This window comes from Larimichthys crocea, chromosome XIII, assembly GCF_000972845.2.
Source record: "Larimichthys crocea isolate SSNF chromosome XIII, L_crocea_2.0, whole genome shotgun sequence".
Classification (NCBI taxonomy): domain Eukaryota; kingdom Metazoa; phylum Chordata; class Actinopteri; family Sciaenidae; genus Larimichthys; species Larimichthys crocea.
In genome coordinates, this window is record NC_040023.1 from 33,150,969 (window position 1) to 33,175,967 (window position 24,999).

At 43.3% G+C, this 24,999-nt stretch overlaps 2 protein-coding genes across 2 annotated transcripts; one reads left to right on the plus strand and one right to left on the minus strand.

Moving 5' to 3' along the window:
- The first annotated feature begins 1,162 nt into the window (after positions 1–1,162).
- On the plus strand, positions 1,163–16,505 carry mex3a (mex-3 RNA binding family member A). The gene is made up of 2 exons (XM_010747335.3): positions 1,163–2,283; positions 5,685–16,505. Exons 1-2 carry the CDS (start codon positions 1,860–1,862, stop codon positions 6,839–6,841), a joined length of 1,581 nt encoding a protein of 526 aa, XP_010745637.1. The 5' UTR covers positions 1,163–1,859; the 3' UTR covers positions 6,842–16,505.
- On the minus strand, positions 15,184–24,906 carry rab11al (RAB11a, member RAS oncogene family, like). The gene is made up of 5 exons (XM_027287491.1): positions 24,571–24,906; positions 21,654–21,849; positions 20,712–20,905; positions 18,701–18,781; positions 15,184–17,089 (listed from the first exon to the last, which is right to left on the minus strand). Exons 1-5 carry the CDS (start codon positions 24,608–24,610, stop codon positions 16,950–16,952), a joined length of 651 nt encoding a protein of 216 aa, XP_027143292.1. The 5' UTR covers positions 24,611–24,906; the 3' UTR covers positions 15,184–16,949.
- Between the last annotated feature and the right edge of the window lie 93 nt (positions 24,907–24,999).

The following is a 24,999-nucleotide window of genomic DNA, read 5'->3' on the forward strand; positions in this document are numbered from 1 at the left end:
ACACACACACACACCACAGAAATGTAATCCAACAGCAATCCATATATAAACAACAACTTCTCCTAAAGCACACGCATGTGAGGGTGTCTTTGTTTTGAGGAGACGCTGGTGGAGTTTTCTCACTGGAGTAAACATCCACCCCCCCTCCTCCACCACCTCCACCACCACCAGCAGAGTTTGCCTTGTCATTCAGGTAGCCCTTACGCAACTGTACATCCCAGCAGCATGCATATATGCACAGATGGCAGCGACGAGGCTAAGGCTGCCACTTTGTGGAAGCTGAAAAACGTGGACATGAGAGTTTCTGCTCAGCCCCTGTGTGGAAGTTTATTACAAGCTGGGGGGTGCAATGTTTCCTCAGAGCTTAACCCGGAGTGTAATAATAACTTACAACTCTAATGACATCATAGGAGAAATATTTCCACTTTTTTTTTTTTAAATGACTTACTTTGTCATTTATTCTAACGCGTGAAACATTTCAAAGTTTAAAATCCGTGTGAGAGTTTGTGCGTAAAACAAAAAAAATGCGAATAAAAGAGAAATTGTTATTACTGCAGTTTTGAGTCTTTGTGTTGTACTACAACCATGCCGTCAGGCGTGGCTTCTGTCGAGGACATCTTGGGGAGTCTGTGCGCGAAACGAACGGCGCGGTTCTTTGTTCACCGGAGCTGCCGCTGCTGCAAAACCCTTGTTTTGTTTTTTGTTTTTAACGGGAGGGGAAATGTGCGAGGGGCTTTTCTCATGTTTCCCCCCCTCTCGCTGCATAAGGTCTGCAGCGCCTGTCTGACAACTCCCTTTCTCCTCTTCTTCTTCTTCTTCTTCTTCTCCTTCTTCTTCTCCTTCAGCCCCCACCACCACCACCACCAACACCACCACCACCTCCAGACACCCTCTTTTCCCCTCCTATACATAACATCCTCATGCGCAACGGCGCCGGAGACAACAACGCGGTGACCTGCCGCAAAGCACGGCTACATTAGAGGTGGGCGGACACCACCCTCCTCCTCCTCCTCCACCTCCCCCTCCCTCCCTCCAAAAAATAAAAAATAAAAAAAAAAATAAATATCACTAACTCCTTTACTCCTTAAATCCATGTCCACCTCCTAATTGTTTTCTCTTTAAATCTCTGAATGAAGTTGACATCATCTTTTCTTTTTCCCCCAAGCAGCAGCAGCAGCAGCAGCACCATGTGCGCACTGCTACTTTGCACCTTTTTTTTTTCATACGCAACTGTTTACATCCTGGATGTCTATTCTTACATAAGTCCAACCGAAAAAATGCGGTTTTCTTTCAGGCTGCAGCAGCAGCAGCAGCAGCAGAAGTAGCAGCAGCAGATCTGGAAGCTTTACGAGCCGAGTCTGCGCTCAGACGCGTGGAGGTGCATGGAGGTGAACAAAAAAAAAGAAAGAGAGAGAGAGAGAGGGATGAGGACATGAGGTTATTTTTCTTTCTTTTTCTATAGGTGACGGGAGGGAGGAGGAGGGGGGCTTGATTTGGGATGCCACAGGCTTGGGAACCTGAGACGGAATGGTACAACGGGAGGGCGGCTCGTTTTGTCTCGGCGAGGAGGAGAGAGAAACCAGACTGGGTGGAGCAACACATCGCCCGCCCCATCTACCCGTGCAGACGGCCTTGTGTCCCGTTTGCCTGGAAGCTCGGAGAGAGACTACTGTACTGAAAGTCTGGCTTTGGATAGAGAGAGAGAGCGAGAGAGAGAGAGGGGGGCCGGTCTATGGGAGGGACTATAGCGCAAAGGGGGGAATTGGAAGGAGGGAGGGGGCGAGGAGGAGGAGGCGGCACGGGTGCTGTTTCTCCAGTCTCTTTCCCCTGTCTTTGTCTCATACACTCTTTTGTTAGCCATGCCTAGCCTGCTGGTTCTAGCAGGGATCATGGAGAAAAATGGGGGCTACGGCGGGGATCTGGCCGGCTCCGGCTTCGGAAGCGAAGGTCTCCTTGTGCCGCCCGATGAGGAGGAAGACGACTCCCGTGCCCTCAGGGTCGCGCTGGGCCAGTTGTCTCTGTTGGGGCTCGGGGAAGGCGAGGACGGCGGCGGAGCCCCAACAACAGGAGTACAGGACCGGAGTAACAATAACAACAACCACCACAACCACACGAACAGCGTCGGAGGAGGTGGAGGGGACACGGCGATCCTGCAAGGGAAAAGCAAGTTGTGCGCCCTGTACGAGAGCTCCTCAAGTGAGACGAAAGGACGAGGCTGCAACATAACAGAATGCGTCCCGGTGCCCAGCTCGGAACATGTGGCCGAAATAGTGGGGAGACAAGGTAAACCGCTGGCTTGCAAAAAAATAATTCCTCGTCCACCTCCTCCTTGAAAACTTGTGCTTTTTTTATTTTTTTATTTTTTTTATACCCCGCTTCCAAGTGCTGCATTAACCCCGCCGTGGTTTCCCCTCTGTGCGCTTTGTGCGTGCGTGTGTGCGTGTGTGTGTGTTTTTGTTCTCTAACTGTTACCTGGTGTTATTTGACAAAGAAAAGGGAGTGGTGTGTGTGTGTGTGTGTGTATGTGTGTGTGTGTGTGTGCGCTCGCGTGTTTTTTGTACTCCCCCGAGAGACATCAGCCTCCCACTTTTTTTTCCCCCCCCTTGCTCCAACGTTGTAAGTTCTCGTGTACTCGCATCATAACACTTCATACAAATGTTTTTAAAAATATATTTTTATTTTTATTTTTTTGGGAGTGTGGTGGCTTGTTCTTGTGTTTATTTAGCTTTGGAGTGAATTTGCGCACACACACATGGAGATAGAGAAAGAGAGAAAGAGACTCGTTCCCTACTGGGCGAATTATTCTACATCCACGCCATCAATGTCAGCGCACAGACACACATTGGAGCACGGAGAGCACTTGCTTCCTTTGTCGTCTGAGACGCGCCAGACTGTTCAAAAAAGGGCAACGTGCAGCGGGCGAGGAGAGGAATGTCTTTCACTTTGAAATCATTGTATTTTTACGCACACATTTTGGTCTTATTTGTGGAATATGTATAGATATATCTAAAAATAATATATATCCAGCTTGTTGTTTATGTTGCGCACTGCCCCACTGACACAATTGGACAATAGAGAGAGGAGAGAGAGGGAGAGAGAGGAGGGAGCGTGGTCCACTTGTGTTTTTTTTTTTCACAAAGCAGGGAGTTGGAAACTTCATTTCCACGCACACGTTACAGATTCTTTCAGTTTGGAGTTTTGTTTTTGTTTTTTTGCTGCGTTTTACCGGACAAAGAGCTGAAGTTGAATGACAGCAGCTGTCAAACAAAGGTGTGAAAGTCGGAGGTGGTGTGGGGGATCTTTTGAAGGGGAGGGGCGCATTGGAGACAGTGGAGCTTGCTTGGCACACACACACACACACACACACACGGGATGGCCTTAAAGGGTGACTCAGCGAGAAGTTGCACCAGGAGGTGGGAATCCTCCTTTTATTATTATTATTATTATTATCATTATTATTATTTCATATTTACATCCAATGAAGCTCCAGAGAAGTTGTTTTTTTGTCTGCTGCTGGTTGGTTGGTTGTGTTTGTGTGGCTGCACCCATTGTTGTGATGGAGCAGGGATGGGGTGTACGGGAGGGAAAGCTTGAATGGGAGTCACGCCTTGGAGCTCAACACAAGGAGCCCCTACTCCACTGCACACTCTCAATACCACATGGTTGTCTGTCGAGGAGGATGAGGAGGAGGAGGAGTGGAGTAAAAAAAATAATAAAAGGTGGTTGGACTGCAGGGCGGGTGATGTAGCATTACCAAATCCTGATTTATCTTGTGACACAAACAAACAGGTTGAAGCTTCTTCAGGCGGCACCGTATTCTCCTTTCTTGCTCCACATGTTGTGGTTATGTGGATTTACTCTGTGCCCCTCTTGTCTTCCCCCTCGTTCTTTACTCTGAAGTGTAAGTTTTGAATTTTAATGGGGTAACCGAAGACAGCCGGAGGGTCGATCCAGCGTGCACAAGTGCAAGCGAGAGGACCCCCCCCTTTTTTTTGCCTTGACCGAGAAGAAGCAGAAGAAGAAGAAGAAGAAGTGCTGATTTGGGGGATTTGAGTCGAGCTTTCTTTTTAAATCAGGCCCCTCTTTTCCTTGTTAGTTGGCTCTTACGAACACACCCCCTTCTTCTTCTTCTCCTTCAGCACCATGCCTGACAAAACAGAGCATCCTGTCATGAAGGGAGCGGGTTGGATATGATTGTTTTTCCCCTCTGTCAGAGTCACAGGCATTGATTCCCGAGGATGCTCTTGTACCTTTTCCTCTGGAGCTCTTCAGATCAAGGGGTGGCTTTGTTTTGAATCGCAGGCACCTTTTTTTTTTCTTCTTACAGCACAGTTTAACAGTTGAAAATAAATTTGTCACCAGTGACCTCAATTTCTGGTTACGATTAATTAATCTTTGCCTGTTTTGTTTACAGATAATTCTTGAATCGAGACATTAATTTAGACTAATTAAAAGGTGCAGTGTACTTTCAAGAAAAGGAATTTGGCAATTGCTCTTTGATCCCCCGTGGCATGAATTGGTCTATTACCTTAATACCTGGAAATAGCCACAGAGGGCATTTTCAGATTTTGGGTATGAGCAATACTAAACCTTCAGACAATCCTTCTGTCCGTTCCCCTGCTCCCTGAGAAACAAGTGTTCCTGAACAAAGTGGGCCTATTTATTAGCATTAGAGTGACATCCGTCTTCAACTTAAGGTGTTTCGATACCTGCAGCTGTGCTTTTCAGGACGGGTAATGCAATGATGTGCTTGTGTGATCTGAAGCACCTGGAGTCTGGTAAGATGAGCTCAGATTTGTTCACTACACAGATAGATGGATGGATGGATGGATGGATGCCTCATCCAAAAAAAAGACGCACCGGCCTCTTTAAGACACGGTCGAGACGGAGAAAGCACGTTTATCTCGTCAATAAATGTGATCGAGCGTCTTAATGAGGAAGCAGCCTGAATTTCAGAATGAAAACTGAACCACGTAATGCTCGATGTGCTCTTCAGGGTGTAATATCAACAGCATTGCTACGCTTTCTTTTTTATCTTCCCATGTTCCTCTTGACCTCAGACGATCCTCTGAAATAATGACTGATTTACTGCATGTCCTGTTCTGCCCCCTTACAATTTTCCGTGAACACTAACCTGCACTCTCTCTCGCATAAAGACTCTCCTTTTGAAAGCTATTACACAATAATCAGAAACAGGACACATGTAAAGCAATAAATGCCCCAAAAAATGGTTTTGGATGGATGTGGTTTGACTGTATAAGTTCAAGGAGAGGTCACAAAGTGATTGCAGTATTGCATCTGCTGTAGCTCTGCCTGCAGCCCACCCAAAACAGCCATGTCTTCACACTGGTCAATACCTCTGCACAATCCATGTACCACTTAGTGAGACGTGTGTTTGATTCAGGGCTAATAAATACAAAGAAGAAGAAGCGCACTAATGCTCAGGTGCTGGAAGCCTCATAAATCATGATAATTACTCATTTGGCAGTAAAAAGCTGGAATATATTAAGATAAACTCCTCGTAACCGGTGAACAAATCTGAATTTACGCTGAAGAAAGCAGTAGTTGAGGCTTTCTGTTAGCTAGTAAGTGTGTTCTGACTTGTAACGGTTTCATTTGAGTCATAAATTTGAACTGATGTATCATGTTTACTTATTTTAAAATGTTTGTTGGTGTCTCTGCAGGTTGCAAGATCAAAGCCCTGCGGGCCAAGACCAACACCTACATCAAAACCCCCGTTAGAGGAGAGGAGCCCGTGTTCTTAATCACTGGCCGGAAGGAGGATGTTGCACTGGCCCGCCGTGAAATCATCTCCGCTGCAGAGCACTTCTCCATGCTCCGGGCGTCCCGCAACAAGCTGGGGGTGTCCTTTAGCGGCTCCCCGCCCACACCTTTGCCAGGTCAGACCACCATTCAGGTGAGAGTGCCATACCGTGTCGTGGGGCTTGTAGTGGGGCCTAAAGGATCCACCATCAAACGCATCCAGCAGCAAACCTGCACTTACATCGTCACCCCGAGTCGAGACCGCGACCCCGTCTTCGAAATCACGGGGTCACCCAGCAATGCCGAGCGGGCCCGCGAGGAGATTGAAGCACACATTGCCTTCCGAACAGGAGGCCTGCATGACCACAATAATGAGAATGACTGTCTGGGGCCGAATGGTGGAAGCAGCCCAGCGGGCAGCAGCGGTGGTCTGGAGAGCCGGCTACAGCAGGTGTGGGGGCTGCAGGGGGGCCAGCGCAAGCCTCTCACCAGCAGCTACCGCCAGAACTTCTCAGATGCCATGGTTGGAGGGGGAGGAGGAGGAGGAGGAGGTGAGGGAGGGGGAATCTACAACAAGGGCAACTTCTCCAGTTCTGGAGAGAAGCCTTGCTCTTATTTTGGATCAGAGGGTACCCAGAGCTGGGGCGACCCTGACTACCCCAAACAGGTGGCCTTCTACGCCCAACAGCGATCCAAGAGCTTCGGAGGCCTCCCACTCCCCCTGACCAGACTCTCCCCTGGTTTACCCGAGCCCTGCGGAGGTGGAAGCACCAACAACTCTTCAGTCACCAGCATTGTGCCCGTATCCGGCTCGCCTCATGCCCAGGCCCGCCGCGCCCACAGCGAGCCCACCTCAGCCGGCGAGGGTTTCCCAGGCCGTCTGCCAGTGCCGGACTCGCCACCGGCCACTGTGCGGGACTGCATGACCTGCTTTGAAAGCAAAGTGACGGCTGCCTTGGTGCCCTGTGGCCATAACCTCTTCTGCATGGAGTGTGCCATCCGAATCTGTGAGCTCAACCACCCGGAGTGCCCAGTGTGCCACACCCAGGTCACACAGGCCATCCGAATATTCTCTTAAGGAACCACATCAGTTTTTATCATTAGTTTTGTCAGTGTTTGTTGAATAATTATTTACTGTTATTATGATTATTATTATAATACACATTTTTGTTTTTCAGAAAATTTAAAAACAATCAAGCAGATATTTTAGAAGGCACTGCTTGCTTTACTAAAAAGTATAAGAAATATTTTTAAGTTTTTCTTTTATATATATAATGCATATATATTTTATAAAAGTTTTGTTTATAAGAGAAGTATAGTACCTTGCATTTTCAGTTTTTTTTTGACTGCTGCTGTTTTTCATTCATGAATCACAGTGTAGGCAGAGGTAGACAGTAATGTGAACATTTTATTATTCAAATTTTTTATTTTACCATGAAGTGGGTTTATATGGAAGGAAGAAGATGATTGTTGAGGTACCCAATCTGCACCCGACTGACCTAGAAAGTCATTGTTGTTCTTAGAAGGAGAAAAAGAACAAAACACAGAGAATTTTCATTGCACCTTACAATCATCTTGGTCTAAAATAGGATTTTCAATCATGAAAGGGAGAAGGTGAATTCAGCCTTTTTTTAGTTTTACTGTGATTTTGATATAATTGGTCCAAAATAGTTATTAATTTTTCACAAACTGAAAAATGTGAACAGATTGGTTCCTGTCAAAGCTTTTTGTAACATACAAGTAAACAAACAGACGCCCCCCCCTTGTTTTCATTCTTATACTTCTTTAAAGTCTTACAGATCAGATTAATCCGAAAGAAGGGATCATTTATCCTGAGGAATTGGTTAAGTTTTTATCAGGTATCATTCAGAGTTTAGAGGAAAGTCAAATCAGTTAAATTTCCAGTAGCCATTGATTACACTTTGGTCACTGCAGTTTGTTGAAAAGATTCAGTGATGCTCGCTCCTCGTGGCACTTGAAAAGCATGTGGTTCCTCGGTTGGCTTAAAGCACTGATTTAATTTGTGAGGCCGAAAGCCTTGGAATTCATCCAGTTGGCTGGTTCTCGATATCTGTCTCCCCCAATGGACTTGTTTCAAAGCCACCTTAACCGCGCTTTATTGTCTTGTGTGGTCATTTGGCCACAGTCGCTACAGAACGATATATAGGACACAGCGAGAGCCCCCCAGTCAACAAGCATTTCTCTGAGGTGTGCACTGTAAGTAACGAGCAGAATTAGTATGTGGACAGAAGCCGAGTAAAACTGTAAAAAAAAAAAAACGTCTCCTGAATCAGCAGCAGCAGCAGACTCAGATTAAAATAGTTGACACTGTAAAATACAGAGTCCCAAATCAGTAATCCTTACTCCACGTCCCCGATTCTCCCAGCATTATGTGTGAGCTCTGAGGGGCCAGCTGTCTCCCCTGTAATTAGCAAAGCTGTACAGGAGCAGGTGTTTCATGGCACACTGTGGCTGTGACCCCAAGTTGGAGGTCTCGCCTAGCCCCCTTTCTTTCTCTCTTTTCTTTTGGCTTTTTATGTCTCCCCCTGCTTACAGTTCGACCGTTTGCTTTCGAAGGCCTCTCTGAGTGGGGCGTATTGTCTGGGCCCCGGTAGTGGCGTGGGCTGCAGAGTGCTCGGACACGGCCTGGATCTACTCATTGATAATTAGGCAAATGGGTTGGTCCAGGTGCGGACCGTGTGGGGACTCTGGATCTGTGTGAAGAGTAGGACAGGGTCCCGCAGCGAACCCCCTTACTGCCCCACCCCACTGTTACAGGCACAGAGGGGGCTGCTGGATGGTCTGGATGCAGCTGGGCGAATAGGACCCCCTCCTTCCACTCCCTCTTGCCCCGTCCCCCTCCTTTTTTTTCCCTCCTCTCCTTTTCTGCTGCTCTGAGCTATCCCTACTGGGGAGAAGGGGGCCTCTTTTGTCCCAAAACACACACACACGCACACAAAATTTGAAAGACACTAGCTGAATTTGGCAGCGCCTGTGAAACGGAGGGGAGGCTTTAGGGAGCGAAATAAATTATCTACAGTCATCGGGAGATTCCCCCCCCACAGTCACCTGTTTTCAACGTTAACGTCACACGTCAGGATGCAACATGCACATCACGCTCACCTGTAAACGGAAAGATTGCGTGATGTACTCGCACAGGAGGGGGTGCAGCATTAACTCCCCACCCCCTGCCCCCTGAAATTCGCAAAAAGGGGTCCCTGTTTTTTTTTTTGTGACAGCGCCGGTGCAGATCGTGTCAGCTCACTACTGTATGGGACATCCTGCAGCTGCCCCTTCACTATGGACACCCGGGCGTCAGATCCCCCCCACCCCCATCAATTCCCCCTCTCCTGCTTTGAGCTTCCAGAATGAAATCAGACAATTGTAATTGACAGGAAAGCAGAGGAAACGCCCCATTTAACCAGCACTCATGCTGAATCAAATTACACACCCTCCGCGTCTGCCTTAGCCCCAGCCTGGGGATTTCAGAGGGCTAAAGGAGAGCGGATGGGGGTAGGGATTAAAGCTGTTGAATGATGGAAAGGAGTGGAGGTGGAGGGTGGTGGTGGTGGTGGTGGTGGGGGCATTGTGGCTGAAGAAAGAGAGAGAGAAATCCAAATTTTAAAAAAAGAAAGAAAACATTTTTAAAAAATCAACCTTGCAGCAATTTTATTGATCATTCAAGTCTTGCAAGTGCGAGTTTTGTGTTGTTGTTGTTGTCACATGTGGGCCAGTAGTGTTGACAGGGAACAGCGGTGATTCAGCAGCAGGCCTCTCTTGTGTTGTGTGCTGGAGAACAGTTCAACTCGGCTTCTGTCTCCATTTTAAAAAAAATAAAAAATAAAAATTGACAAATTGTGTCTTCTATGACATGAGGGCCCTTCCTTTTTTTTATTATTTTTATTATTTTTTACAAAACAGAAATACACAAACACACAAAGCGGACCACTCGCATTAGACGTGGACCGCTCTGGGAAAGCACTGTATTTTACAAAAAAAGTACCTTGAAAATCTATGAATAAGTAGAAAGGAAGAATAGTTATGATTTTTTTTTTAATGGATGGAGACATTGCACAGTGGTTTGGCTTAAGCTTTCAGCGTCAAAATTCAAGGCAGTACGACACTGTCCTCTGAACTTTTTTAGTATTTTCTTAGTTCTTTTGTTTTCTGCCTTAACATTTTTTATTACGAATACCGCCATTATTTTTTAGGCGTACAAGGTAGCAACTTTTTGATAGTACCGCCCCCAAACGTAAAAAACTACTTTTAAAGTACTTATTTTTGAAGAAAAGAATGTGAATCAAACTGCTTGGGTGGGGGATTAGAGGGGATTCAGGAAATTAGGCTCTTTCAAACACTTTAAAACATAAAGTAGAGCACCTTATTACAAAACATGCGCATTTGATTAATACCAAACCGACCGCTGATGGTGAAATACATTTCATAGGATTTGAATGACATGCACATAAGGATTCCCTATCATTTTTTTGTATTATGGTGGTTCTTGTTCTTCTTAATACTACAGTAGTACTAGTGGTAATGTGGGAGAGACCTCTCATCCGTTTAGTCAATGCTGATGACTTGGTTGGAGTTTTGCACTGGTTTAATGAAGAGAGGGCTTCTTGGAGATTCTCCCTGTTTAGATGCTGTATAAGTTAATGAGTATTGTACTTTATGGGAAAGCACTCCGAGCATCTATGTAAATACAGTATGTGTATCGGTTAAGAAACATCCAGACAAAGGCCCGCTTAAAGTGAGGTTTTGATTATTTTTACAAGCTGAAGGTGTCATTGTCAATGTTTTAGCATATGGAATTCAAAATGAGTTTTAGGGAGAGTAAATCTTTTATATATGCGCCCCATCATCCTTTTGACTATAATAGTATATTAGATAGATCCATACATTTAAGAAATATTATTTAAACTGATTAACTTAGTATTTCATCCAAATATATACATAAAAAATTAACCAGACACTACTATAAACTGTAATAATGAATATCCTTTATGAAGCCGCTGATGTATAAATCCAATCTCGAATAAAAACTCAAATGAATAGTATGTGTAATAACCTAACCCCTGATGAATGAATCAGTTTCTATGTATATTAGGATGAAAAGCAATAATAGGACTATACTGGGACAATAAACAGAGCAGTCTGCTTAGTCAGTTCTTTAAATAATATTCTATTCAGACATTGACCTTGATTATAAGGATAATACCGCTGCATTTCTGTCTCATATCTGCTTAAAATTCATTATGGATTCACGCCAGTGTAGAAACAGAGATATAATTAGTTAGTAACAGTTTCAGGATAAGTAATTGTTCTTGTTGTGTTCATCAGGGTCTTAGTCGTTTGATTGCTTAATTTCTTTTCTTTCTTTTTTTTTTTTTTGGTTGAATATCAATCAGATCACAGGGTGGGTCAAGACAAACTTAAGGATTCCTTCGCCTGAGTTGCACTGACGTTATGAAACTGCGATTTCTGTGACTTTTCGAGGAGATCTCTCGTTGCGCTGTAAGAGGGTAAACAGACAACAGGAGTAGAGCGTAAAGCCCACGAGGTCTGTCCTGTTTGTTAAAAAGCAGGAGCAGGCGACTTTACTTATGACAGACTGACGTCTTGAAGGCTTTGCTCAAAGACACGGAGGAGGAGTTGAGGGTGGGACAACAGAATATGATGTCCTGTGCCAGTCACTCTCTCGCTGCGGTCATGTTGTCCATGTGAGGAACTTTACACTCGTTAATCTTTGTTAAATGACACACAGGGGCACACGTGTTACTTATAGCATATCTTAAGATGATTTCTGTTTACATAGTAATAAGACGTTTCTGATTTCATGGCTCTATTTGATACTTGCACCTACTTTTTTTTCCATCTTTATTGATTTTTTTTGTTTGTTTTTTTTTTAAAAAAAGAAAAAGGTCAAACATAGCCAAAGAACAAAACACAAGGAGAGGACACGAGCTAACTTATCACTTAACTTATTTTAGCATCAAAATCTGCTTGGTTTAGAGTTTATCGAATCAGGATTATTAAAGAAATAATCTCATAGCTAGAATTACTCTGTTTACCCAAAAGTCTTAGAGGCCACTGGATCGATATCTGTGAAATGAAGGCATATCATGTTTCAGTGTTGTAAGATTAGTTTAATACTACAGAGGTGCCGGTAACAGACTTACTTCTCCCCAAAGAGATCAGCTTAAAGCACATCCTGGCACTTACACAGTCCTTCGAGTAGTTTTCTATTGTCCTGGTTAGATTGTTGGGAGGAAAAAAAAAAGAAAACAGTCCAGGGAACGTCTTAATCTTCCTGAAAAACTTGATGTTGAGAAGTTGAGATAAAAAAAAGGGACTGCCCAAGTGATTAAAAAACGATTAGACTGAGAAGGAATCGTGTCGACGATGACAAAGTCAGCGGAAAAAATTCAGGCTGAATTCCTAAGTTTTATGAGACCCCTCAGAGTAAAGCATAAGGGATTTAGATGTGAACAAGGTGACAGTGTGACAGTAAACAAGACAAGCACTGTGGTTTTAGTTGATATCTTTTAGAGCCATTAACTGTATCCTTAAGTTTAACTGCATGTTAGTAAAAAAATATAGTACAGTAGGTAAGATTTATCAGAAAAAAAAAGTTAAGATTGCATAAAGACTTCATCAGCCTGATACCTAAAGTGTATAAAAAGCTTTAAGACCTTTAAAGTGAACATCGGTTTAAAAATCATATATTTACCGTGTAGTTTAACTAATTGATACATAAAGTTTAATTATGATTCTTAAGAATATGCTAAGGTGTAAGTTTCATTTGTCCAACTCACCCAGTCTGAAATACTTTTGAATTCAGTGGTGCAACAAAGGGGTGGGGTGACTCACAGTGACATTTGATTCATTAAGTTCTTGTTAGTATTATTTACAATATTGTATTAAGCTTACTATTATAGTAATGGTAGAAACTGTTGATGTTTTTCTTCTCTTGATATGAAAAGGTCTTTATGCATTTATGTAGAATCCCTTTTAAGGAGTGATAGGAAATCCTTATTTTCAATGGATGCACTTAAGCAATTGTACCAACCTGTCTAAAATCATCAACATTGAGCAAGTAATGCATTTGAATGTAAAAAAAAAAAAAAAAAAAAAAAAAAAAAAAAAAAAAAAGACCACTCAACTCGATGCACTCCTTATGCTTATTGTTTTGTCAATTTACAAGTGAGCTTTAAGTTTTTTGTTTGTTTTTTTGGGGAAAAAAAGGATTTTTCGACAGGTTTTTTCGACGTAGACTATATTTGAGTTCTTCCACATACATTTATAGAAAGTAACTTAAAATGAATAAAAAAAAAAACATATTACAATTTCTCAAATCTATTTTGCTAACATGGGTTATTATTTCATAGAAAGCAGAGGAAAAAAAAAGAAGTCAGTATCTGGATGTTATTTATGAAAAGTTAAAAAAAAAAATGAAGCAACATATTTATGAGTAACCTCAAGACATTTTGTTTTTTAATTAAAATTACAAGAAGTTAATATATTTCTAAACACAGGGAAGTCAGTTTCTACTAATAGGTAAAAAAAAAAAAAAGAAGTTTAGAAGTTTTATTTATGAAAGTTATGGACCGCTCGTCTTTTCCATGTGCCTCATGCTAAATGAAGTAAATGGAACGAGAGTTCCCCCATAGCTTAAATTTTAACTTCAGACATGCACTCCTTCAACACCAGTGCATTCACAATGGAATAATTACAGAAAATAATATAATATTTTTTAGAATTTGGAGATATTTTAGTCACAGAGCATCAATTTTGTGCCTCAATTATATATTTTTCCTGCATCAGCATTCTTTGTGCAGTGCTGCTTGCTGTAACCCCCCTTTTCCCCCCCTTCAACTAACCCCATGTTACTGACTGAAACACATAACTCATTTCCTCTGTAATCTAAACTCGCTTTTACTTATATAAAAAAACAAAAACAACAACGTATAAAACATGTTACGACTGCAACGCTTTGGAATGAATGAGGCAGCTGTGGCACCCTCTCGCCAATAGGGCCCCACACATAACTTGTACACACTTTTCATTCATACATTTTCTACATCTACTACTCAAGACAGTTTGTGATCACTAGCGACAGAGCATAATCAGCTTAAAGGAAGCCTTTATGAGAGACTCTCCCTAATGTATTAATTAGGTGAAGTGTGCAAAAGAAAAAAAAGAAGAAAAGAATAAAAAAAATAAAAAAATCGAGCGGAGGCATCTAGGAGAGGACAACAGCGCACTGTGTAGTAGATCTATGTAACTAGATGCACACATATACACACAACAGATTCATTACCGTACTAGTTTGCATGTATGTTGTATGGTCACTTAGACAGGAGAAAGGGCGCAGGTTTCCCCGTGTTATCCGTTAACGCCGGCGCACTTGGGCTGTTTCTCCTCTGTAGATTTTCATAGTTGGGAGTCTCTTTGGAAACTTGAAAAGTTGACATGAGTTTGCAGCCAGGCAAAGAGACCATTTCAGTCCCCCCCCCGCCCGCTCCGCCCGCCCCCCCTTCCTCCTCCCACATCAAAGTCTGATTTTATATTCTCAGTTACCTTGTTAGCGATGAAAGACTGTTTGCACCTCATATGAATTAACTTGAAGTTTGCGTAAGCGTCGATACGGATAATGAACAAAACAAAAAACTTGACAAAAACACTACAATGGCACATTTTTTTCTGCTGCATGTAAAAAAAAAGGAATAGGGACTGAAGTGGCGCTCGCTGGTGAAACTCGCAACCTTTTTCCAAAGAGGCCAAAAACAGTCTGACAGTTTGTCTTTGGTAGCGTTTCCAATTTTTCCAGCACAGTAGAGGTGTTTCATACCGGTCTAATAGTGGTCGTAGTGCATTAGTTTTTGGGCCAGCATCACCTGGCATTAGTTTCTGGTTTCTCTGTGAACAGTGAAAGAGGGTTACCAATGTGGCTCTCTGTGGCTGACCGTCAACTTTGATGGAATGGAAAATAAAAAAAATAAGAAAAGAGAAAAAAAAAAAGAAGTCTTTGAACTCTGTTACAGTATGCCATGCCCTTACAAGGCATGTGATATTGCAGGTTTATTTGTTATAGCACATGTTTTTTTGTGAATTACATTTTTTGGAGACATTTTTATTATTATTATTGTATCTGCGCCATGTTAGTTCTGGTTCTTTGTTATTTTTCCAAGATTCAAGATGTATTGTAAATGTTTCTAATAAAACAAAAATGAAATGATCTCCAATTGAAACCGATTGTCTTTTTTTAATTCAAAAAGGGGGGGAGTAACTGTCGCTGAATTGATCCTTTGATGATTGAGAATTGAATATATCTTCATATTCTGATCAGCTTTCTACCAGATTCACCAACAAAGAACGACTTTAGACATCTTAAAAGAGACATGAGAACAGCCAGGCTATAACAAATGAGATTTATTTATACATATGCAGTCCAAATATACATATATTAGAATAAATGTTAAAAAGCCCTAACCTACACCACCCAGTTTAAGACCTGTGAAGTCAACAGCCAGTGTTGATGTGGAAACACATCGGCAGGATAAACACCATCTGTGTGCATAACCTTTGGATTTAATTAAGCCCCTCCCAACACTACCATCGTTTCTCCTTTTCCTCATTTATTAAAACTATTAGATACTAACAAACCCAATCCTGGCTCCTGAATGCAACCCCCGCCCCCCTCCACAGGAAATAAAGACAAGTGAGAGCGAGGGCAGACCTCAGGGAGATCCCAGAAGGCAGAGTCCTGTTCCAGTTACATACAGTGTAGAGAGAGAGACAGAGAAAGGAGTAGGTGAGCAGGCAGTGGAGGATTTCACTTACAGTAAAACAAGCCATCTCGGGTACATCAGAGACCACAGGAGCAGGGCAGGGCTGAGTGCCCTCACTACCTCATCCCCTGAAACATTATCCATCTATCTATCCCAGCTAGCAGGCAGCAGCAGCAGCAGCAGCACAGGGTTGTCCATGCATTTAAACCAATTCCCCAACCTCTCCCACTCCACACCAAAGGTTCAAGGCAGGGGTGAAACAGTCATCAGCAGAGCCAATACTTTATATCTCACCGCCATGTTAACCCCGGTCACCAGTGATGCACTTATCCCGTCTCATTTAGAGTTAACTCTGTGCAAAGCTCGCAAGAGCATGACTCATCTGTAGAGTACCGAGTGTGCACAGGGTAGGAAAAGCCTTCCAAACAAAGATCAAAAGCAATCAAAAAAGAAATTACATGTCGCTGTTAGGGAGGGATGTTATTGCTCGGAGTGGCCTGGTGGAACACAACTTGAATCGAACCCGACTTCCACCAAATTCCAGCATGTGGATTTAGGAAAAATGGCTTGAAGCCCTTGCTCCTCCATTAGCGAGGGGGGCAGCTGCCCTTAAATGCTTGGTCACATAGAGATACAATAATGGGAGGGAGGAAGCAAAAGCGGCAAAAAGAAAGAGAGCTCCCTTTCGGTGTGGAAAATCTAAACCAAACTAGTGTTAAATTGCAAACCCTTTGGCCAAACAAGACCTTAATATAGTGTTCAATAAATAGCATAAGGGCAGACGTTTTCTAAATATTATACATTCAGGGATGAACGGGAATGACAGCGGTAACAGAGGGGTTGCAGTTCAGTCTTTTGGATGGTTTTATTGCCCAATATCCTGCTAGTGGGAAACTGAGGGAAAGCATTTACTGGCTTGTAAAATACAGAGGTTTCAAAAAAAAAAAAGGGGAGACGGTTTGCAAAGACAGAAACCGTGCGTGAGACGCACGAGGGACCTTGCGTGTTAAACGTGTCGTCAGATTGTGAATCGGTTCTGCCGATCGCGTACCTCTTTAAAAGCTTAATGCACCGGGGTGTGGTGCGTCTCACCTTTTTTTCCTTTCCATTGACAAAAATCCTCCCTCTCCACGCAACCCCGTCTGTTTCATCTGAACCTCTTTACAATCCCTCCTTCACTGCTTCCCCTCCTCTCCATACTGGAATTTGTTTTCTTAACCAGACAATAGACAAATCAATCCCCGCCCCCCCCAGTACAAGTGTCCTTGTGTGGAATGGTTATTTCTACCTGTTTCTCCAATTCCCCCCCCTGTCCATCTGTCTGTCTCTGTTTGTGTATCTGGCTGTTTCTTCAATAACGTGGAGGTGAAGGAGGAGGACAGTGGTAAGGTCTCAGTTGTTCTGGCAGCAGATGCCCTTACTGGCTGAGTTTTGGGTGGGCTCAACTGTGATGGGCACTACGTTGGAGGCTGGTGAGAAGTCTGAGTCGCTTCGCCCTGACATCTGCCTCTGTGACACGATGTTGTAGATGGCTGTGATGGAGAGAAGGGTGAAAGGGAATGAGTTATGTGTAAGATGCCTATAAATCCAGCCAACAGTGGGACATATTGTGATAAGGACAAACAGCATGGCAAAACTGAACAACAACTGTTCTATCCAGACTCCTGGCAGCAGCGAAGGATTCTTTCCATCCTAAACTGGCATCGTTATGTCATGTGGCTGTACCAAGTCTCATTTTCGGCATTCCCGCGATGCCACAATAAGAAATACATTTTACATTTGACACCTAATTAGATAATATAAAAATTGTTGGTCTTTACTTCTGTGACCCTGCATGCTCATTCTGGTGAGCGGAAAACACAATAAAAAGACAAAAGCTTTTCAAACACACAGGTAAACATCAGAATTGGTTGTTCAATACATTTCCAAATTCAGTTTTCCCTAACCTGGGCGGTCAGTTGGTCATCTTGAGCGAGGAGGGCAGGACTAGTGCTCTGACTTACTGTTGCATCCTGCCGCTTTAACTCTAAACTACAGCCAGATGTGGAGTCCTGAAATAAAAACTGCCTATGAAGCAAGGAGGTTTAAAGAAAGAAAAAAACAAGACTCCTGGGCTTGACTTGTGACGCGACACGTCACGTCAGGTGGTGAAACTATGACTCATTACTATATGGACCCTACACAGCGCCAGCTGCTGTGCCTATATAGACAACAATCAATCGGGATGACCCTCTGACCTACGATCTGTCTGTCTGCTGCGCATGGCGTCTTCTCTGAAGCTCGCTTCTTACCGGTCTGCTAATGCACCGCTAACTTCCTCCCTTCTCTTCCGTTAATGAGCCAATTAGCGGCATTAGCTCAATGGGGCTTGTTTGGTTTGAAGTTTTTTTTTTTTTTTATGATTTACAAATTACTGATAAAGCTGCAGTTTGGGCAGAACGGTTCAAACGACTCAAGCTGAGGCATTCGGGAATTAAAACATACAGCAGACGCCGAATACAAACAGCAAGTGGCGCGTACTTGCAGACTGATAGCCCCTGCAGCAATTGAAGTGGAAGCACCACTCACTGGTGGATTGTCCCTTTAGGCACTCCGGGGGGTTTACTCGGTCACAATTGCTTTTTTTTTCTCCTCCTCCGTGTTACCAGATCGCCAACATCAAGTGAACTCGTTAGCGTGGCTATATGTGCCCACAGGGGAAGCTGCTCATATACAGTATCATAATCTTGAACAGATGCAGCTGTACAGTGGGTCAGTGGATTTGCAAAGAGCAGTTCTCAGTAGTTTGCCGGCGACTGACCGTGTTCACGGCGACGCTCACCAGGACTGGTTGAGCGGTGTGCCAATTACCCATATTCCTGACCTTAAAAAACATTCAGGTGGTATTCCTGCCACACAGACTTGCACATCAGTGATGGCCACGCAGGCCCATAAGATGGATTTTGCTGCCATCTAGTGGCAGGTGACGCGTGTTATATAAAGGTCTGAATGCAAAAGACAAATCAATACACAGTGTATAGAAAGCATTATCACTGTAAAGCATAGGAGCTTTAGACGGTGCCCTTTACGATACAAATGCACTTTCAATCTATGATTTGACATAAACACAAAAAAAAGAAATAATCACAAATGGGGAAACTCACCTGTAAGAATAGTCTGGAAGGCCAGCTCCACATTAGATGAGTCTAAGGCAGACGTCTCCAGGAAAGACAACCCGTGCTTCTCTGTAAAAACACACACACGCGTATAAAGAAACGTTAAAGGCCTGCGTTCTTCTTAAAGCTTCAAACCTGCACTGAGCTGGAGTGTATCATACGGTCGTACTGTAGTGGCATTAACATTATCGCACTGATTCACGGACTGATTTCTTCTGCGTAATGCACTCCCCAAGAAATGTAGTCTCCTGTTTGATTGCTCGCTGTGAACTCCTTTGTAATTATAGAAAATTTAATGGGTTGTGTGCTAGCTGACTGGTCCCGTAATGTAGATTTACAATCTGATGAAATGCAATGATGTTACCGACAAAATGAGTCAAAAAGTTTAATGGTTTACATACATAATCTGCTTTAAGGGCTGTAAAATGTTACACCACTGTATTACATTTATAGACTAAGACATGATTACAATCTGTTTATGTTATTCAAATATATTAGTCCCAGTAAGTCATGACTGAGTGAGCCAGTAAACACAACACCAGGAACCCTGAAACTGAAGCATCGTTCATTTTATCGTTTACACCTGTGATTTTCTCACTGTGGCACGTCCAAATGTCTTCAATGAAAAAAGGCCTTCAACTAACACTGGGAACACTTTTTCTAACAACCAAAATAACTGAGAGACATTTCACGTTTGTGAAGATGTTAAAAGCAAATATTTGGTGCTTTTACTCTCCTCGAAGACGAGTCAAACGACAGTATATTAATCTGCTATTTTTATAAACGTTTAAGATCGTTTAAGTCCAATTTTTGCTTTTCCAGCTTCTTAAACGTGAGAATTTGCTTGTTTTGATCTTAACATTAAACTAAATAAGTTTTAGACTGCTGCTCGAACAAGACAAGACGTTCGGGGCATTTCTCCGTGTTTTCCTGATGCCTGAGAGATTGAATGATTAATAAATGAAATAAATCAGCAGATTAATTACTAAGAAAAGTAATTGCCCATTGCAGCCCTAACTGATAATGACTCTGAAATCAATAAATAAGTATAAACCAATCAATTTATTGGTTAAATCAACTACTTTCGACTGTTTCAGCACATTTTCTCAGATTGTTCGTGGTAATCTGAGCATTCCTAATCTAAGTACGAAGGAGATTATAAACAAAAATAAATATATTAAATGATCACTATCACTGTCTGTCATACAGTAGTCCAAGTGAGACATCAGTTTTGTTTGTGTCCTTTGGGAAGAACCCTTCACTCGTATCAATATAACACACTTTGCATGGATGCGCCCACCACCTGGTCTTTATGTAAATTAGGTGCCATGAATTACATCAGTGGTAGAGAGCAGTGACTGGTAAAAGCGACAAACAAACGTTAGTCATCTAGAAACCAAAATGAATTCCTCTCCTCGAATATCGATCAACGTGACTCGTGTGTTTGACTCTCTTACGGGCGGTCCCATCAAGAGTCATTTACCAGTCAAAGCAGGTGCAACACTGTTCGGACCCAAGCCAATAAACTCAAGGTCAGGAGTGAAGAAGGAAACACGTGGTGCGACCGTTTGGAAATAATGTCAAAAGGTTGACATTTATACTGAAGTGAACTGCACAGACGGCGGAGAAGTACTCGAAAGGGCCGAGATAAATTTGTTTAATTAATCTGAATCAAGTCCTTTTGACCTAATATTATATATATATATATATTCAAACACATTCAAGCCAAGGACAAACTGTGTGCCATTTGGTGGACACATTGATGTAGCCTTACAGTATCACAGTGCAAACATTTCTAACGTGGGTGTTCCCAGAGGGAATGACTGTTTTAAGTAAACAGCACAATCTAAACTGACACAGAGTACGAGCATTAATTAACACACGATACGTTATACAGCACTGAATCTGTGCTCAACTTTAACCTGATGATAATCTAACGAGGAATGGATCTTAGATATGTGGTGGCACGACACACGAGATGCCATCGCTGTGACAATACCTGCCATGGCCTTGGCCTCGTCTGTGGGCACTGCTCTAAGGTGGCGCAGATCACTTTTGTTGCCCACTAGCATGATGACTATGTTGCTGTCGGCGTGGTCCTGCAGCTCCTTCAGCCAGCGCTCGGCGTTTTCATACGTCAGGTGCTTGGCAATGTCGTAAACCAAGAGAGCTCCGACCGCTCCGCGGTAGTACCTGGACGACACGAGAAGGGAGAGGAACAGGATATAAATTGGTAGCACAGAACTTTGTTTCTTGTCGCAGCCTGTTGATTTCAGGATTCTTTCTGGGTGTGTCACATGGGCTCGGCCAGCTTCGGCGCACAAGGACGTCTAATCAACAACAAGCCAAATTACGCCTGCAGCAGATGAAGCTCATAACACAAACAAACATTGACTGATGTTATTTATTTTACTTAAAGAGGTCTTCCTCAATGCCCGTGGGGACTTGACACAGGTACCGGATCGAGGCAGACGAATCAAAAAGAGTGACAAACGTAAGGACGGGAACTTGACCTGAGAGATGAGGAGGAAGCTGTGATTAACAAAACACTTCCTGCTTAAAACAAAAAAGGTGGCTTTTACGCTTAACACTTCCTCATATATCTATTTGCAGCTATTTAAGAATGATAAGGCAGTAAATCATTGCATCTAAACGTAATTCATGGATAAAGATGAACCATAATTGGAAGTTTATGACCTTTAAACTACAAATGCAGTCATTCATAATGCAGCAAGGCTTCAAGTGGGAGCAAGGAGGAAGCAAAAGAGGCACTCTGACATTCCCGTGCTTAGTATTTATCTATATCAAGAACCTGCTTGTTTTAACCTGTGTATGCTTCGCTTAATTTCCTCGATATCTCTGCCTGTGTGTGGAAGCCAGTCTGTGTACAAAAGCGTGACGTTTCCTCCACAAAGGGGCCTCAGAAGTGCACTGTACTCACGCTGAAGTGATAGCCCGGTATCGCTCCTGTCCAGCTGTGTCCCAGATCTGAGCCTTGACGGTCTTGCCTTCTACCTGGATGCTGCGCGTGGCAAACTCCACCCCGATGGTGCTCTTGCTCTCCAGGTTGAACTCATTCCGGGTGAAGCGGGACAGCAGGTTACTCTTGCCTACGCCTGAATCTCCGATCAGCACCACTACGGACAAAGAGGAGAGGGAAAGAAATCATCATCAGTACAGTCACGCAGTATACCGAAGGCACTACTTTTTTAATTCAATTTATTTATCCTTATTCTCATTTTTATTAGATATCCTGCCTGGCTAATGACGCACATGTGTGGCTCCCAGCTGAGGTCGAGCAGAAACTCGGGGGACTCCCACTGGTTATACAAAATGATATTAGGACCACCTGATCTTCACAGGAAATACATGCGGACCGAGCAAATGAATCGAGGTTAAACTCTGCAGATTTCAACCGTCAAATGTCCTTCAGTCATGACAGAAGAGAAGTAAATAAGACATAGATTATACCACACACACACACACAGTATGCTCAAATCAGTCTGTTTAAATCAGTTGTCCTGCTGTGTATAATCTAAAAAACTGCACTGAAAAACAAATGTTTAGACATCTGCTACTAAAACTGAGCGCTCATTCTTTGTCCGAGCCAAAAAACTCCCGAGCTGAAAAGTTTGTGCGGATGCCAAGCACGAAATGAAGCGGGCACTGAGGTTACATCTAAACCTTCTCCCAAATTGCTTTTAGTTAATAGGCGCACCGTTTTAACACTTCCCAAACAAAGCATAAAAATCCATCAAATGTGCCAACTTTCCCGGACGATGACTACACTCGGACGGATGCTGTGTTTTGATTTAAATACAAACTTCGCTGGAGTTTTTTCGCTGAAACGGGACGAGGACGTTTACAAGGTATTCCTTTAATGCTTAACGATAGAAAAACAGAGGCTTTAACACTGCGACTCCTCTCCTAAAGCGTACTTAAAGAGGCATTGTTAGGGGGGGGCGTTTGTCAGAAAGCTACTTCCACAATTATCAGGTGAGTCAGTCCGTCAAAGGGAAGCAGCACAACACCCTGCTGTTAGGAAATAGGAACTTGTTATGGAATGTTGAAATTGCATTAACGGACCTACCACTGTGTCTACACTTGCATTTAAGCAATACTGCTGATTCTAAGAGAGAAACAGCGTAGCTACAAGTAGGAACGTGTCCACATTTAAAGGCTGACTGACTTTGTAATTAGAAAAATATGGGGACTACACTATCCTAACAGTGTGGCTCTCTCTCTCTCTCAAAAAGAAAAAGGTGTCTTTCTCCATTTCACCTCACACAAAAGATCTTGGGTGGAGGACATAAATCATTATGCAACCATTTCCAGGTCCCAGGTATTATCATAGCTGCATTACACACCCATTCACTAACCTTTTGTTGGGTTTACATTCTTCAGCTAAAAAGATACGACACCGGTGATGCACTGCAGCACAGCCCACGACTAAACGTCTAAACGTAGGAACGGAGAATTAAACTGTTGACAGTCTGAGGCCACTTTGGCGAAGATTAAAAAGGATATCTCCCGAACCCCTCTGTAAATGAAATCAATTTCATTTCTGTGAAATTAAAGCAGACGGGATCATTATTTTCTCATCAGCGCCGACTTTACGGCGTCAAAATGCATTAACGAGAGTCAACACATTAAAAGAAGCACGCTGTTTTTAAAAATAAATCACCTAGTTTTAGGGGGAGTCAAATGTGCGATGCCGTTTTAAGTTTTTAAAAAATATACACACGCCACTAAAGTACAAAGAAAGAGGTGCGACTTCAGCTCGACAGCGGGATGACCTCCTCGCTCTGCCCATCAGTAGGGAAAAGGTTTATGTGACTCACTAAAAAAAGAGCTCACCCAACTTGACTCACGCCGTCCAACGGCTAAGGAGGCTGTAGGAAACAAAAGGAGAGCCACAACAATAAAACGTGGAGCTCTTTCCGAAGACTGAAAGGCAGGGGCGATACCTTATCAGCGTCCTTGCACGGCAGCACCCAAGTCAGATAACTTTGCTATTCGGTCACCAGATATCATGTCACTTTATCCTGGAGTGTGTGGGTTATTGGGCAAATCTCATCTTCTCTATGAGCGGGGACAAAGCCACACACACACACACACACACACACACACACACACACACTTGTTTCATGCAGGTATTTCCAGTTTGACAACAGGGAGGCTTGTTTAGTGTTCTGTATTTGAACAGAACCATGAGCGCTTTATTTCCCCTTTGCCTCTAACATGACAGCATATGGGAACACTTTACATTACATTAGATTTAATACTAGATGTGACACATTATGGGAGGCTGATAAAAACATCTGATCACCAGGAAAGCTTGTTGATATCTCTAAATAAAAAGGTTAGATCATAATTATTAAAGTTGGTGTGTGTTATAGTTGGATGTGCTTTCAAAACTACAAACAAACTTCCAGTGAGGTATAAAACTAACTATATCTCCTCTAATCAAGCCTGGATGGAGGCTGGATGACCCCCCCTCCCCCTAACACCGCATCCGATGATGGTGATTGCATCCCCGGCCTGCAAGATGATGACACACACACACACACACACATAGAAAAGTCCCTATTATTATTATCAGCTGCCTGGAAACATATGGCAGCGCTGCCAATAACAACAAGTGTTGAGGACAGCAGGTGTCTTTGTCTTCTTGATCCAGGTCTGACAAATGTCGTCGTCGTCGTCGTCGTCTTCCTCCACCTTGTTGTCAGGCATGCGGGTCAAACACCTCGGCATCAGATGACACACTCCCGCAGGTGTAACGCTTTTTTTTTTTTTGTTACGCCACGTAGCACGATAAAAAAACAAAACAACAACACAAAAACAAGCACACTCACCTTTAAAAAGATAGTCATACTCGTCTTCTCGGTTAGTCATAGCGACTTGTTTCCACTCGGAGTCGGGACAAACTTCTGTTGTTTTCAGCTACTTCGACACAGAGCACCACCCGCTCACGACTTCAGCCTCACGCGAGAAGGACGGTTAGTTTCTCACACCGGTGACTCTCCGCCAGGGTAGAAGAACAAGACGCTGATGTTGTTACCGAGCATTAAAAACACTAAATAAACCCTGACAGCAACTGGTAGGTGTGAAACTTCGTCCTCGTCTTCCTCACCCTCTGTCACTTGCCATTACCACCGAGGCTCGCGACGTAACGTCAGTTGTTGGGTTTTTTTTTTAGTCCCGCCCCCCCCTCTGTTCGCTCCTAATTGGTCAATAGCTGATCGACACCTGTCACGAGGGTTGACGTGATTGGCCCGCCCCTG